The sequence below is a fragment of the Sarcophilus harrisii genome, chromosome 3 (assembly GCF_902635505.1).
Source record: "Sarcophilus harrisii chromosome 3, mSarHar1.11, whole genome shotgun sequence".
Lineage (NCBI taxonomy): Eukaryota > Metazoa > Chordata > Mammalia > Dasyuromorphia > Dasyuridae > Sarcophilus > Sarcophilus harrisii.
In genome coordinates, this window is record NC_045428.1 from 610,470,612 (window position 1) to 610,486,392 (window position 15,781).

General features: G+C 42.2%; 1 protein-coding gene across 3 annotated transcripts; it reads right to left on the minus strand.

Moving 5' to 3' along the window:
* Positions 1 to 4,456: 4,456 nt before the first annotated feature.
* Positions 4,457 to 15,069, minus strand: LOC100920297 (bile salt sulfotransferase). Of its 3 annotated transcripts, none has more exons than XM_023501149.2 (6): positions 14,831 to 15,069; positions 12,883 to 13,091; positions 11,135 to 11,261; positions 10,382 to 10,473; positions 5,578 to 5,752; positions 4,457 to 5,104 (listed from the first exon to the last, which is right to left on the minus strand). In XM_023501149.2, the coding sequence occupies exons 1-6, from the start codon at positions 14,970 to 14,972 to the stop codon at positions 4,986 to 4,988; spliced, it is 864 nt and encodes a 287-aa protein (XP_023356917.1). In that variant the 5' UTR covers positions 14,973 to 15,069; the 3' UTR covers positions 4,457 to 4,985. The 3 variants fall into 3 exon arrangements, with proteins under 3 accessions (XP_023356917.1, XP_003766638.1, XP_031820004.1); XM_003766590.4 differs by having other exon boundaries at positions 10,382 to 10,476; XM_031964144.1 differs by lacking the exon at positions 5,578 to 5,752 and having other exon boundaries at positions 10,382 to 10,476.
* Between the last annotated feature and the right edge of the window lie 712 nt (positions 15,070 to 15,781).

Below are 15,781 nucleotides of genomic sequence, written 5' to 3' on the forward strand. Positions count from 1 at the left end.
CTGAGTGAACACATTCCTTGTTTAGAAACTATATATCCTAAACAGGCTCATTTCTCAGGGCTGATGACTTTGTTTACCCTGAGAGTTTCACGAAAACTGGTAAGCTTATAAATGAAGGGGAGTCGACAGAAACCCCCGAAAAAGGGCTGAGTTTGCTGTTGCTCGCCCCCATTAATCTGTGCTGTTTGATACCTCCCCCAACTCTGTGAAGGGGGAAAAATGGTGATGCATACTCTTATACTTGAAGGCAAACTGATGATGCCTTTACCTCCTCCTCCTTGTTCCACACACAGTAATTACCTATTTTAGTTTTAACATGATGACAGTAAGTCCAAAGAACTTAGTTAACAATTTTAGATTTTTCCTAAGTAATAGACAAATAATCTTAGCTGTAATTTACTCCTAATTTTCTAGCAAAGGTGAAAATACCTAATTCCCTAAATTAAATTTACAAAATAGTATAAAACAGGATTAGGAAGGTTAAATAAACTTTCCACCTTCTTCTAGTTGTTATATTTATTCTGTCCCCAAGTTATTGAGCTTTGAAAGTTCTCAGGGAGGATTTCCATGATCTTAAATAAAGTTCCCCTTTGTTGTAGGAAGAAAACAAAATAATTTCTAAAAATTGACTAAACTTCAGTTCACGAGACTCCCTAAATTCTAATTAAATGTTCCAGACAAACTGACTTGCCATTTGGTTACTTTCCAGTTCACACAAATCATTTCTCTTTGTGAGCCAGGAAAGAATTAAGGTGTCAGTGTATTTATAACCTGTCCCTCTGAAGTTTGACTCTAGATAATTAATTCCAAAAACAGTCTGTTTGTTGCCAGAGGTTTTAAAGTAGCAGGAACTGCTTTTCTCTTTTCCTAAAGTTAGGAAACTTTTAAATCTTCTGTAAACACAGTGCAGACAGATTGCAATTTGCATATCCCTTTACTGGGCTTTGATTAGAACTCTTTTAAAACTAGTATTATAGGGGCAGCTAGATGGCTCAGTGGATATAGCACCAGCCCTGAAGTCAGGAGGATCTGAGTTCAAATCCAGACTCAGACACTAACACTTCTTAGCTGTGTGACCCTGAGCAAGTCACTTGCCTCCAGGAAAAAAAAGGCATATTACTATCATATTTCAAATAACAAATTTCACTGAGCTAGGTACAAAAAGAGATTTTCTTTCCTCTAGGCAAGAGAAAGAGAACACCCATGAGACTGGAGCATACCCTTGGTTGGCAGGTTGAATCCATAGAGGAGTTTAAGTACCTAAAAGGGTGAGTTAGTTATAAGGAGAAAGACACCATGAGCCATGGTGAGGGATCAGAGAAGAGACACCATGGTGTGTGTGTCTGGGGGGGTGGCAAGGCGGGGAGAAAGACTCCATGAGGCAGAATGCCTTGGTGGGTTATAACCCCAAGAAGGAGTCAGTAAAGATGGCGTGATCCATGGACAGATTTATAGGGGAATTTTAACCACAAGCATTTGACACAACCTGAATTTCTTGACTGGGCACGGCAAGGGGGCATAAAGTTGAAATGACCTCCTTGCCTCAGGAACAGTTTCGTCAATATTCCCTAGGAAACTGTTTTCCCTTGAGAGAATTTAAATACATTTTCAAGTAAAGGGAATATTTGTTTGAACCTTTAGAATCTCAGCACATCAAATCTGAAAAGAAACTAACTGAACCTTGATCCATTTAAACATCAATGACATTGATGATGTAAAACAGGCAACGAAAAAGAGATGACCTTGGTGTTTAGTACATTAAGAAAATACAGAGTGTTCAACTGCCACAATCAGAAGAGGAAATGAGCCAAGACAGGATATTAGTCAGCAGGCACTTGACCTACTTTCCAAGAGGAGAGATGGTCATTTAAAGCAGCCCCTATTTAGAAGGGGACAAAAACTCCAAAAAGAGATTTGGACAAAACAGAAAGGAAAAAAAATAAAGGAAATGACCTATATGTACAAAAAATATATATAGCAGCTCTCTTCTCAGGACAAAACATTTAGAAATTGAGGGAATGAATATCAATTGGAGAATGGCTCAATAAACTGTTGTATATGTTTGTAGTGGAATATTATTGTTCTCTGAGAAATGATGAGCAGGATGCTGTCAGGGGGAAAAATTGAAGAGTCTTCCACGAATGAAATGAAATATACTGTATACAAAGAAATAGCAGTGTTCTGGGATGACCAGCTGTAAATGACTTTGTTATTCTCAGTAGGATAATCAACCACAACTACTCTAAAGGACTTGTGATGAAAATTCTTACCCATACCCAGAGAAGGAACTGATTGTGCCTGAGTACAGATTGAAGCATTTTCTATTTCTCTCTTTCTTTTTAACTTAATTTTTCTTGAAAGTTTTTATTTTCATTAGGATGGGAGATCTATGTTTTCATTCACAACTTGACTTTTATGGAAATGTTTTATGTAACTTCACATGTGGTTTCGTAATGGTGGGTGGGGATAAGGGAGAGTGTGGTGTTCTCTTCTTTGTATAATATATGATCGTTCTCTGTGGGAGCAGGTTTCTTGGGGAAGTTTTCTGGAGGCAGCCTTAGTTTCAGTTCCATGTAATAATCACCTCAAAATTCTCTTTCCTCGATTCCAAGAGCTCTTGCAGCTTCTCCTTTGCTTCTGTCAGCTTCTGCCTCTAGCTCAATTCCGACCCTGGCAATCTTCCGAACTGACTGACTGACTGAAGCTCTAAGAGCTTTTTATATATGATCTCTTAAAAATGTGAACCTAAAGGTTGACTCCTCCTCTGAGAGTGGGATTATGGGAGGTATGAATTGGATATCTCAAACTGAACCCTGAAATCTCCCAAACGTGTGAACTAATGTGTGCGCTAATGTGTGAACTCTCAAAGGTGTTAACTTAAGCACTGTTTCTATCAATTCCATTGAGTTATCACCTTGTTTCAAGTTCTGGCTCATAACAGAAGAGAACCTAAAACTCAAAACTCTCCAAAGCAAATGTTTAAAAACTCATTTTGAATTTAACTGGGGGAAAATATCAAATAAACAAATCAAATAAAAATAATAATACCAATTTAAAAGAAAAAAAAGGAGAAAAACTCCTCAGTGAAACCCTACAAAGAAGGTTGGAAGATCGCTATTACAGCATTTCATAGCAGGGATAAGCACTATAAGAAAAAGCTATTGAGAGAATCTTGATAAGATATCTAAGGAAGTAAAATCATGGCAAAACATATTTAAGGAAGAAAACAGAAAAAAGGCTTGTCATGACTATCAAAGACAATGATCATACTTGTAACCTAACATCAGGGTCCCTGGTGTCCAGGATCATCTGTCATTATCCTGCTCTTTATCTGGCCACTATACCCAGCTAACTTTGGGGGGAGGGGGAAGTGAGGGGGGTGACTTTGCACAATCCTTTCTCGCCTCAATCCCATTCGCCTCCCTGATGTCATGGTGCTCTTTGAGAATGAAGGACAAATAGACTTGTGGTAGAGAGAGCCATCTGCAACCAGAAAAAGGACTGTGGGGATCACAGCATAGAATTTTCACCTTTTTGGTTGTTGTTGGTTTTTTTGTTTGCTTTCCATTTTTATCCTTTTTGATCTGATTTCTATTGTGCTACATGCTAAATGCAGAAATGTGTAGAGAAGAATTGCACATGTTTAACACAGATTGGATTGCTTGCTGTCTGGAAGAGGAGGTGGGGGGAAGGGAGGAGAAAATTTGGAACGCAGGGTTTTGCAGGGATGAATGTTGGAAACGATCTTTGCATGTATTTTGAAAATAAAAAGCTTTTAATAAAAAAAAAAACTTTAAATGAAGGGCAAATAATAACAACCTGGTGTCCAGAAATGACAACAAAGAAGAGAAAAAATGAGAAAGCAGCCAGATTGACCAAATGTACGTATGAGAGATCTATGTGTGAAGCACAAGTTTGATGGTGTTAAGAAGTCAATTTATAAAGTCTTTTTAAAAAATGATTTATTTTTACTACATATTGCTTTATGATTCTCTTGCCTCCTTTTGCTGTAAAACCATATAAATCACTTCCTAAATCCCCAATATTTGGAGCGGACATACAAGTTTACAGTTCCCACAACCATGTACTGTATTTGCACAATAACTGGTTCTGGGTTTTGCATTTGAATTGTACCTCTGTTCCCTCTGCTCAGGCAGATACTCTACCCAATTAATCATTCTGCCACAATTAATCAGTGCTAGCCAGAATCTGACTGTAATTCTTTATAGTCTATACTTTCACCAATATGTGTAAACAATTATCTCATTTTTTTCCTTTCTTATTTAAAGCTCTTCAGATTATATTTATAACAGTCCAGAAAAATGCATTCTTCTTAGTCTTCTTCATGCATTATCCCTCCCTTTCTGGGAGCTTGTTTTTTGTTATATTAAGCCAGAGATGGACCAGAAATTAATGGATCAATAGTGATGCAAAAAATAAGACATTTTCAAAACTATTCACCATGACCAGATCGGATTTATTATAATTATTTGGGGGAGATGACTTTAACATTATATAATCTCAACATAATTTATTAATAAATGATTATAATAACCATTATATCAATAGATAGGAAAAGCCTACAACATTCAACATTCATTTTTGTTTGAAACACTCAAAGTCATAGCATTACAAAGAACATCCCCCAACGTCCAAAGCGTGATTGTCAAGGATAGCATTAACATGATGAGTAATGGAATCACACTGGAGGTTTTCCTCTGGAAAGAATTATGGATGTCCTGAGCCTCTAATATTACTTTTCTTTGTGCAAATTATAGCAAGAAGAGAAGAAAAAAGGAGAGAAAAGGAGAGGAGAAGAAAGGAAAGGAGAGGAGGAGAGAGAAGAAGGGGAGAGGAGAGGAGAGGAAAAGAAAGAGAGGAGAGAAAGTAGGGGAACAGGGCTAGGGAGGAAGAGGAAGAATTATTTCTTATTTGAAGATCAAATATGAACAAATTAGAGCACAACAAAAATTTCACAGTTGACTTCAGCATTGATTCCATGGGAACAGGTCCTGGTCCAACCCTTCCATCTTCTCTTGGTATAGCTTGTTGAATGTTTCCATCTGGGCCACTGTGAAATAATTTTTCCACTCTCCACAGATTCCTGCCACAGCAAAAAGAGGGCAACATGGTCTGGAGACAGGTCTTTTAGTGATCATTCTTTTCCATCCCATTTTCCCTCCCTCCTCAACCCTATAAGGAGAAAGTTGATGGACCTTTAGTGACTGCCATTTATGGGCAGTACCTTCCACTGCAACCAGTGAGTGATTCTTCTCATTCATCATTCAGGGAGTATGGATGATGAGTCTGCTTGATTTTAGCTAATCTATTTTCTTTCCCTTTTCTTGTTTTTCTGGGAGGTTTTCTTGGATTCTTGGGCAGCCTATCTCTGAGTAGGTCAGAGCATAGATAACATGGCACTACCTTTGGTATAAATGAAGGAAATCTGGCTGCCTGCCAACTGTTATGTGTTTTGTGATTCTCTGATACTATTTCTGGGATGCCTAGTTTCTGTTGGGGTGGGACAAGAATTCCCCTATTTAAATCCCATGTAGCCCTAGGATCATTCTTCCTCACCTTTTCTCATCAGCACCACTTGGTTACGTCGCAGATATTCAATTGACTCATTGTTTTCCAGTCTATGTTTTTCCATAACTTGAAAGGAGGCATTCTCTAAGACTGAGCTTATTTCTTCCTCACTCAACTTTTTTCTCAGGAATCTACAAATCTTCTCCACACTGACCTTGAGATCCTAGGAGAAAACATCACACCCTCAAATTATGGGGCAGGAAGAAAGAAAAGAAGGACAAAGGGGAAGCCAAAATGAGAAAAGAGAAGAAGAGGAGACCAGGGAAGAGGCAGATAGTAAGTGCATAAGGGGTGAGCATAGGAGATGGAAGAAAAGTACTCAGGTAACAGAAGGAGATTTAGGAGATTTAGGAGAAGCAGAGAGAATGAAGAGCCTTAGGGGAAGATCTGAGGGGAAGTGCAGGGGGAAGAATGGTGGAATCTTTACAAAGTTTTAAGTCATTAGAGTTGATAGAGACAATAATTATCTAATTTGGCACGGTTTAGTATGATTGATCTGATCCTACTAGGATATGTTATGGGCCAGAACTTGAAACAAGGTACTAAGTACAACTGATAGAAACAATGCTTGTGTTCACACCTTTAGAGAGCTCATATAATCAAGACATATTTAAGTACTCATTGGAGTTCACATGTTTGGGAGATTTCAGGGTTTAGTATGAGATATCTGAATTCACACCTCCCCTGAAGCTCTCAGGGTCAGAGAGCACTCTGGGGGAAACCCAAAATCCCACTCTCTCAGAAGAGATCATATATAAGAAACAGACAGAGGCTCTCTCAGAGAGTTGAGCTGAAAACATTGAGAGGGGAGCCTCAGATCAGTTCAGGAGAAGCCTTCTCTCGGAGGGGCAACCAGATTCACTTCATCTCACACAGCTGTGGTGGCTGGGCTCCTGCACTTCCCCCACTGAGACCAAGGCTGGTCTGAAAGGCTCTCCAGAAAGCTGCCCAGCCCCAGACAAGGAGGTGCTGGCTGGAGGCTGAAGAAAGCAGAGGCAGAAGCAAAGGACAAAGCTGCACGAGCTCTTAGAACCAAGCAGAGAGAGAGGCCTCTAAGAAAGCTAACCCAGCTATATTGAAGAACACAATAAAAGATCTGAACTTTTAGCCCCTGGCTGCATTTGGGTGCTTTTAACTGAAACTAAGGCTGCCTCCAGAAAACCTCCCCAAGAAACCTGCTCCCAGGGAGAACCATTATCATTTTAAAGACAAAGAACACCACAGAAGAGGAATTGGAGGCTGGGGGCAGAGGAGGAGCTACATGGGAGCTGGAATTGGAGGTGGCAAGGAGAGGGAGCGCTGGAGCAAGAGTGGGAAGGGAATTAAGCAAGCAAGGAGAACACGATGAGGATTTGGAGGGAGCACAGGGAAGAGGAAAAAGAAGTAAATGTAGGGGATATGGTGAATGGGTGAAGAGCTCGTGGGGGAGGTAGAGATAAAGAGAAAAAAGAAGAAGAAAAGAAAAACAGATAAAGAAGAAGCTCTGGGATTTTTTTGGACAGGCATTTGAGATTAAGTGACTTGCCCAGAGTCACATAGCCAGTAAGTGTTAAGTGTCTGAGGCTGGATTTGAACTCAGCTCCTCCTGACTCCAGGACTCGTGCTCTATCCACTGAGCCATCAAGCTGCCTTCCAATTTTGTTTTGCTTTTTTTTCAGGAAGAAAAGAGAAAGGAGGAGAAATTATTAAGAAATATTGGAGGAAAAGAGTGAGAAAATGGAATAGAGACATAGAAGGAAAGAAAGAAATCATTTTTAAAAAGAAAGAGCAGCAGGGAAAGAAAGGAAGAAAAATAACAAGAAGATATGGATGGAAAAAGAAAGGATGTAGCCTGACAAGATAGAAAGATAAAGGAAGGAGAGGGGAAGAAAGAAAGGAAAAAAAAGTAGGAAGTGGAAGGTTAAGGGATGATGAGTGGATGGCAAAGCAGGAAATACATACAATCAGGAGGATGGGAAGTGGTTGGGGAGAAGAAGGAGAAAGGGAAGAGGAATTAGATAAAATAAGGACAAGAAGATTAGCAAAGGAGGGCTGCAGAGGAGAAGGCAAGAGAACTTTAAGGAAATTGAAAAAGAATGAAGAATTTAAGAGGGAGAAAGAATTAGACAAAGAAGAGAAAGAGAACAATCAAAAGAAGAAAGAGAAAAGGAAGGAACAGAATCAGAAAAATGGAGGAAAGGAAGAGCAGGCAGGAAGGAAAATGGGATGGAAAAGAATGAAAGTAGACAAGGAGAGGGAGTAAAGGAAAGCCCAAGGGTGGCTGGGGAGAAAAATGAAGTCCTTCACAATCATGGGAGCTCCTCTCATCAGACCACAACAACACTAAGGACATCAGCATCATGTGGCTGGCTCTGGGGAGAAGTTTCTGACACATACGGACATGGCCTTGAAAGAACTCTTGCCAATGGACCCAGAGCTGGCAGGGACTGAAAAGACCACTCACTGATTTTGAAAATATGTTACCACATTTTATGGTGCTATCTTCAGGGCCCAGCTCTGGCTGGGCTTGGAATCCGGTCTCTCTGAATTGTCCCTCCTTGCTCCTTGCTCCGTCAGCCCCTCGGTTGATGAATGGGCTGCCAAGTTAGGCTAATACTCGGGCTTCTTCCCCGAAAAGCGTGGCTTCTCTTTTCCCTAGTAGTGCGTATCTGCTTTCCCCTCAGCCTTAGACTGGAGGGCCCCTAGCCTCCTGCGTGTGGATCTCCTCGTCCTCTATGCACTGATTGTTACAAGGTCCTGGCTCTGTCTGTGAACGGAATAAGCTCTGGGGTAAAAAGGCCTCAATCGGAGGCTAGTTCCCTTTCCATCGGCCACCAAGGCTTTTTCCTCTAATCCACTTCATTCACTCTCCTTCCATTTCTCTTTCTCCCCTATATGTGGCTTTGAAAAATCAGGTTCTGCTGCTTTTTGGGGAGTTTGGAGGTACTTAGAGTAACCACCTCAGTGAGCCTGAGCCAGCAAGCCAAGGGCTGCCCCATCTGAGGAGATCAAGTTCGAGATAAGCTCTTCCAGACTCTGGCTGAGTGTGGGGGCCCCCAGAAGACCAGTATTTTGGGTGAAAGGGGACATGGCCAAGGATGAGATGGAAGGAGTGGAAAGGGAGAAGGAGTTGGGTTTGGATGAACTTGGAATGGCACACTTTTGGGGTGCTTTTGGGATTTTTTCCTGGAGTAGAAATCTCAACCTCCTCACCCTCATTATCCTTGACCTTTCTGCAGGCTGGTCACTCTCTCCTGGACACTCTCCTGTCTCAATTATATGGAACACCACGGTCTCCTGGCTATCTTCCTATTCCTCCACCCACTCCCTCTCTATCTCCTGGCCTGCCTTTTCACGCAGGTCATTGATTCTCTCCAACTCTGTCTCGGCTCCTTCTTCCTCCCTCTATACATACTTCTTTGGCGATTTCACTGGCTCTCATGGATTCCCTTCCCATCTCTCTGTGGATGATTCTCAAATCCACCCTGCTGCAAGCTCTCCACACTCTCACATCTCTACTTCCTCTCAGACATCTTGAATTGCATGTCCAGCAGATGTCTTAAACTAAACAGACCCTAACAGAACTCATTATCATTCCCCCTAAAATCTCCCCAATTCCTGCCTTCCCTGTTTTTATAAAGGGAAACATGGCTCCATTCTCCCAATCAAGTCCCAATCTAGCTGTTGCCTTTGATCACCCCCATCTCTCCCCCTTGTCTCCGAGCTCTTGTCAAGGCCTGTTAGCCTTACCTCTGTACCGTCTCTCACATACTCCCCCTTTTCTCCTCTGACATTATAATCATTCTGGTTTTGGCCCTCATCGCTCCAATTCTGAACCAGGGCAGCAAGTGCCAGGATGGGGTCTGCCCGCCTCAAGCCTCTCCCCACTTCGGGCCACCCTCTATTCAGCTACCAGGGGATTTTTCCTAAAGCTCGTATCTCATCGTGTCGCCTTCTGCTCAATAATGGCTTCCCGTTATCTCCAGGATCAAATCCAAAATGCTCTGTCATTCAAAGCCCTTGCACAATCTCCCTCCCTCCCTCTTTCCAATCTTTTTACACTTTATTCCACAACACCCACTATGTGATCCAATGGCACTGGCTTCCTGGTTGTTTCAAACAGAAGAGATGGTTGTCCTCCATCTCTTGGCTCCAAGCATCCTCTCTGGCTGTCCCCCGTATCTGCAACACTAACCCTTTGCTCTGCCTTCTGATCTCCCTGATTTCCTTTGGAGTCCCAACTAAAACCCCAACTTTCACAGGAAGCATTAGCCAGCCACCTTTAATTCCTGTGTTTTCTCCCTGTTTAATGTCTCCAATTTATCACATACACATATATGTATATACATGTACATATATGTGTGTGTGTGTGTGTGTGTATGTATGTATGTATGTGTGAGGTATACAAAAATACAGTTCCTGTCCTCAAGGAATTCCCAGTCCAATGGGAGAGGCAATATAGAAACAACTATGTGCAAACAAACTCTACAGATAAATATATATATATATATATATATACACATATACATGTACATAAACATACATACATGTACCCATATCTCTTTGCCTCAGTTTCCTCATCTGAAAAATAAGATGAGAAAGAAATGGCAAATCACTCTAGTATCTTCGTCAAGAAAGCTCCAAATAGGGCCATGAAGAGTTGGATACAACTACTGGACCAAAAAAAACAATGTTTATTGATTGACTGAGACAACTTGTAAACAACCATGCATAAAAGAGATATACACAAGATGAAATGAAGACAATTAACAATTGAATAGGAAAGATAAAAAAGGAAAGAGAGAGAGCCTACCTGATGAAGTTCCTCATAAGTTAGGAACAAGAACTTCTCTGAATTTCTCATGGACAGCCATCCTTTGATGTGATCAAACCAGGACCCATACACTACTGGAAGGGAATTGGGGAAGAGAGATGGGAGCCCAGGTCATTTTGGTTTCACAGATTCACAGGGCGCTTACTCTATCCTAAAGGGTGAGTAGAATGGGGGTCTAGGACAGAGAATTAAGTTCTGCTCTCGTATGACATATAGGGTAGGGTGTGACATGATTCCCAAACACAAAGAAATGTCTCCCAAGAGAAGGCTAGCTGGGAGAAGGGACATGAGAAAGTCACCAGGTGCTGACTTCAGCCTGGGGAATCTCAGCAAGGACATGTTAGAATGGACTCCCTGGGTGAGGTTGGCGGACTTGAGTAAATTGCAATCTATGCTCTAAGTTAGTCTCTTGAGACTCTGCTCCTCAGAAAGAACTTAAGATTCAGAAATCCTGGCCTCAAATGTGGCCAGTTCTGCCAATTTCTTGGTTATAGAAGCTTGAGAAAATCACTTCCCCAGTCTGGATCCTCATCTCTCTGCTCTAACCGGGGAGAGACAATCCTTGTTGTCTCTCATCCCTAAGCTGTTGGTAGGAATGCGTGTCCCAGCAAGTGGAAGGGCACAAAGGAAACAGGAGGTTTTGTTTTTATCCCAAGGGGAATGGGGAGGAAAAAGAGAAAAGGGAGAAGAAAGAGGCTTATGATATGATTCTGCCTTTCTTCCCTCACTCACCATTTCCTCGCAGGAAGCTCTCAAAGAAATTTTCAAAAGCTGACCATGAGCTATCAAGTGCAAAGGGATTGATGAAATGGTAATAAGATACGATGACATCCCTTGGATTCCTGGCAATATAAATCATCTGAAAGAGAAATCAGGAAGAGGAGGAGGAGAAAAAGAATTTAGAGGATGACCTGAAGAAAGAGCAAAATCCGTGAAATAGTATGGATGTGACTTGGAGTACTTGACTACATTGAAATAGACTGTATACAATTTAGTTACGTAGGTTTTTGTATTTTTCTTGAAGGAATTATGAAAACAATTTTTGTTAAGGAAAAAATACAAGAAACATTGAAAAACTAGATCAGAAGATGGGGCTCATTCTATCTCATGTTTTAATAACATGATTTCCCGCCAGATGTGGGGAGTGTCGGACAGCCTTTGGAGCACATATCTTGTGACATCATGTGGCTCTTGCAATGTCGTGTAGTCATTAGACTGTTGCTGTGAAAATGATCCAGACTGTGTCCCGAGACAAATATTGATTTAGGAAAAAATCAATCTTTCTGAAGAACTAACTAAAGTCTCGTTTCATCCCAGGAACTGAAATCGGTTATTTCTGCTCGCGCCAGCTATGCTTTCATTACTTTGTTACAGGAATGAAATGGTTTGTACTAACTGGAAGACATAAGACATTTTGCGATTTGTTTCGAGAAGAGAGTAGTTTATGGTTAAAATACCCAGCAAGACCACATCTCATGTTTTAATTGCCTGTTTCTTGGATTTTTTTTTCATTTTAAGATGACATAATGATCTGTAAGAAATTGAGTCTTCATGTTAAGGATATTGTTTACCATTGTGTTGTGAATAAAAATAGTGTTTTAGACAAAAAGAATACTCGTTATTTGTTGTTGTTGTTATTGTTCAATCGTTTAATCAGGGCTGACCCCATTGGGGGTTGTTTTGCCAAAGACACAGGTGTGGTTTGCCATTTTGTTCTCTAACTGATTTTACAAATGAGGAAACTGAGGCAAGCAGGTTGAAGTGATTTGCTCAAGGCGACCTAGCTGGTAAGTGTCTGAGGATGGTTTTTAACTCATGAAGATGAATTTTTGTGACTTCGGGCCCAGCACTCTAGCCACTTGCCACCTCATTGCCCCAATGCTCACTATTACATTTTTTATATGTCCTTCTAGTTTCTGCCTTAACATTTCCAGGAGGAGAGACCCCACTACCTCTCTTTCTTTTGTGCTAGTTCTGGTTGTCAGTCAGTAGTTTCTGACATCTAACTTCAACTAGATAATTTATAACCTGTTCCCGCTGCTTCTGGCTGTCTCCTCTGGAGCCCTCCAAGGCTCTTCAAATACTGAAAGAAAATCTGTAGTCTCTTTTGAGTACTTCCCTAGTATTCCTGCTCCCCCCACTCAGCCTCCTCAATTTCTGCCAAATTTGCCCTTCTCCAGTCTAATCTCGGTCATACTTTCAAACCTATCGAAATCAGGGGCATACTTTCATCTTCTTCCCTTTCCCTTCTCCTTTATCTCACGCCCTTCTGCCAATTGTTCTCCACAGAGTCTTGGCCCTTGGCTGCCCAGAGGGGAAAATGAGCAGTCACCTGGTAGGAGGGGATCAGCAGGAAGGTGATTAGGGTGGTGTGGAGAGGACTGGAGGTGGAGAGCTTTCTTTGTCTGCCTCTTCTCCTCTCTGAATTACTAAGAAATATAGCCGAGGTGCTCTAGCTTCTGAGGGTCTTATGTACTCACTTTGGCCTTGCTGCTAAAATAGGATTTAGGGAAAAGATGGACTGGAAGATGGGAAGTCAAGAACCTTGGGTCTTCCTTATTCTTGATTAATTCAAAGCCATTTTTCATTTCTATCCAGGGAAAGCGTTTCCAAGCAGGGACAGATTTGATCCAACTGGGGTCCCCATTGGAGTAGATCAGACTGATGATATCTATCATCCAGTGGGTTCCTGAACAGAAGAAAAAAGAGGGAGGAGGCTCATGAACATTTCCTTCATACAATCATAGACATTTAGAGGTAGGAGACACCACAGAGGTATTAATGCAGCCTATATTTGATCAAATCAAGGAAAGGCTTCCAGGGAGGCAGGGAAGGAAGAATGCCCAACTTTACTTGGGACAGTGCTACTTGTCAAGAAAATTTCCCCGGCACAAAGCTCAAATTTGCCTGAATAGTTGGATGCACACATCAAATAATAAATAATCATTCAGCAAATTTTTTTGATCACTTGCTGATCTCAAATGCTGTGGTGAGCGAATGCCTGATACCAAAAAAGAAAGTGAAAACACGGTCTCTTCTCGACGGGAATTCGCAGTCTAAGGTGTGGGGTCACATGTAACTAACTCAGTGCGCAGAAAAAACATACAGAATGGATGGAAGGAAATCTCAGAGAGGAGGGCACTGGCAGTCTCAGAGAAGGGTTCCTGCAGAAGATGGTATGTGGGCTCAGTCTTGCAGGAAGCCAGAGGAGCTGAGAGGCAGAGGTGAGGGAGGAGAGCCTTCTAGGCATAAGAGACACAGCCGGTGCAAAAGCTAAATGTGGTCAAAGTTGGGGGGCATCAATACAGGATCCCTGATTTCTTGTTGCTCACAATCATGGCTTGGGTCACCCAATAGACTGTGAACTCCTCCAAGGATTTCTTACTTTTCACTGCATCCCCACAATCTCACTGGGTGCCCGGCACATGATATCGGGGACTGGTTGCACACCTTCTCCCGTGAAGTGGGCCAAAATGACATCACCGTGTTAGAGTTGAGCAACAGTGTGTCCAACAGTGACCGATTGGACCAGTATGAGCCTCCAACTGCTCTGAAGTTAGGACAAGAATTACAGCTGACCCTGGGTGAGATTCTCTGAACGTGCACATCTCCCATTGGGTTGGAGCTGATTCAATTCTGCTCTGCTCACAGGGCACAGTACTTTCTCTGATGAGGGCACACCAAGCTGGGTGGCCCAGTACTACAAATTCCAAAGTTCTCGAGAAGTGTCCTCGTCTTAATTTTTCCGACCACCACGTGAACATTTGTACTGTGTGGGATCCCCATAAAATAGTCCTTTTGGAAAGCATAAATTTGGCATGAAAACAACATGGCTAGCTCATTGAAGATGGCAATTTGGTTCAAGAAAGGATCATAGTTTCCAGGACCTGATCCTGCCAAGTGACCTTCAGAATCATCCCGAGACAATTCAAATGGCAGCCATCCAGTTTGCCAACGTGGTGCTGATGGATTGTCCAAGTTTCCCAGAAGCACAACCATGAGGTCAGCACAAGGAACTCTGGAGACCTGCCTGGGTCTCAGGCCTATCCCTGGGAATCTGGGATTCAGCCCTATCCCTCTCCTCTCCCACACTTTCCTTCGGAGCCTCAGGAACTTGTACTGACAAGGAAAGTAAACTTATCCACAGAATTCAACATTTCACCATTTGCATATGAATAGTATGGCTGATGAAGCCCATGATTGGTGTGAATTATTAGGAACAAATTAGCACAAGCATCAGAGAACTGATCCCCACAGCTTTTTAAAGGTTGGTTGGCTTGTTTTGACTTGCCTCCAAAAGGTGAAAGACCCAACAAGGAGAAATTTGATTCTGGATCTCATGATTTGAGGCTTAGATATGCAGGAACAACAGAAAGCTCACCTCTTGTGATTCCTTTTCCCCCTCCCAGTTCCCCACCTGCTCCTTACCTGACTTGGGGTAGGTCATTATGATGACATCTTTGTCCCGAACCTCAAACTCATCGTACATTTTTTCGATTGCCTCCACATTATGGATTTTCTGAATGAAAGGGATCCCCTTCACTGATGGGACTTCGTCCGGGTCTTCCATGGAGGCTGACCTCTCCTGGGTGGGTGACCAATCTATCTAGAGTTCTTCTCACAACCTCTGTTTCCAGAAGTTACAGTGAACCCCAGGCCTGTTAGTGCTCACAGATCAGAAGGAAATCTTTAAATGGCTTAGAAAGCTGGAATATCTTATAAGAGGATGATCAAAGTTAATGACTTTGAACCCTGAGGCCTTCTGGCAAGAGCACCTTAACTAGGAACACTAGGAACAAGACAAACCCTTATTAAATAAATGAGGCAATTTCTAGGAGGCGGTTTGATGACATACTTTTATCTTCAAGAGTGCAGGAGGAGGGAGGATCCTGGGAAGACAGTGGAGCAGAAAATTCCAAGTTCTCCAGATTTTCCCCAGGAACAAAACAAAATTGCACCTTGGGGTGAACATAAGCTGATGAAAAACAAATAAAACTTTGGGGCAGAGCCGGAGTCTTGCTAGGATTACTCCCAAAAGACCAGAAGAAAGACTCCAAGAGGGAGGAGTAGTTTGTGTGAAACATAAACACCTCCCAGCCACAGAAACAAAAAGTGGGTAGCCCTGAAGGTAGCCTCAGCCCAATCCAAACAGGGGCTGGGTCTGAGAAGACTGAGGTAATCTCAGCTGATCAAAAAGAGCTGAGACATAGCCCTCAGTCAGAAGGAGCCAGCACCCACCTGGAGCATGCAGAAGTAAGTAGGGCAGGGAAGCTGCTGGCTGTGGGCACTTACAGGAGGGTGGAGTTCTTGGTTGGGGGTTCTAGAGCAGAAAGAAGAACTGAAGTGAAGCTAGAAGCATCCCCCCCCCCATCCCAGGAC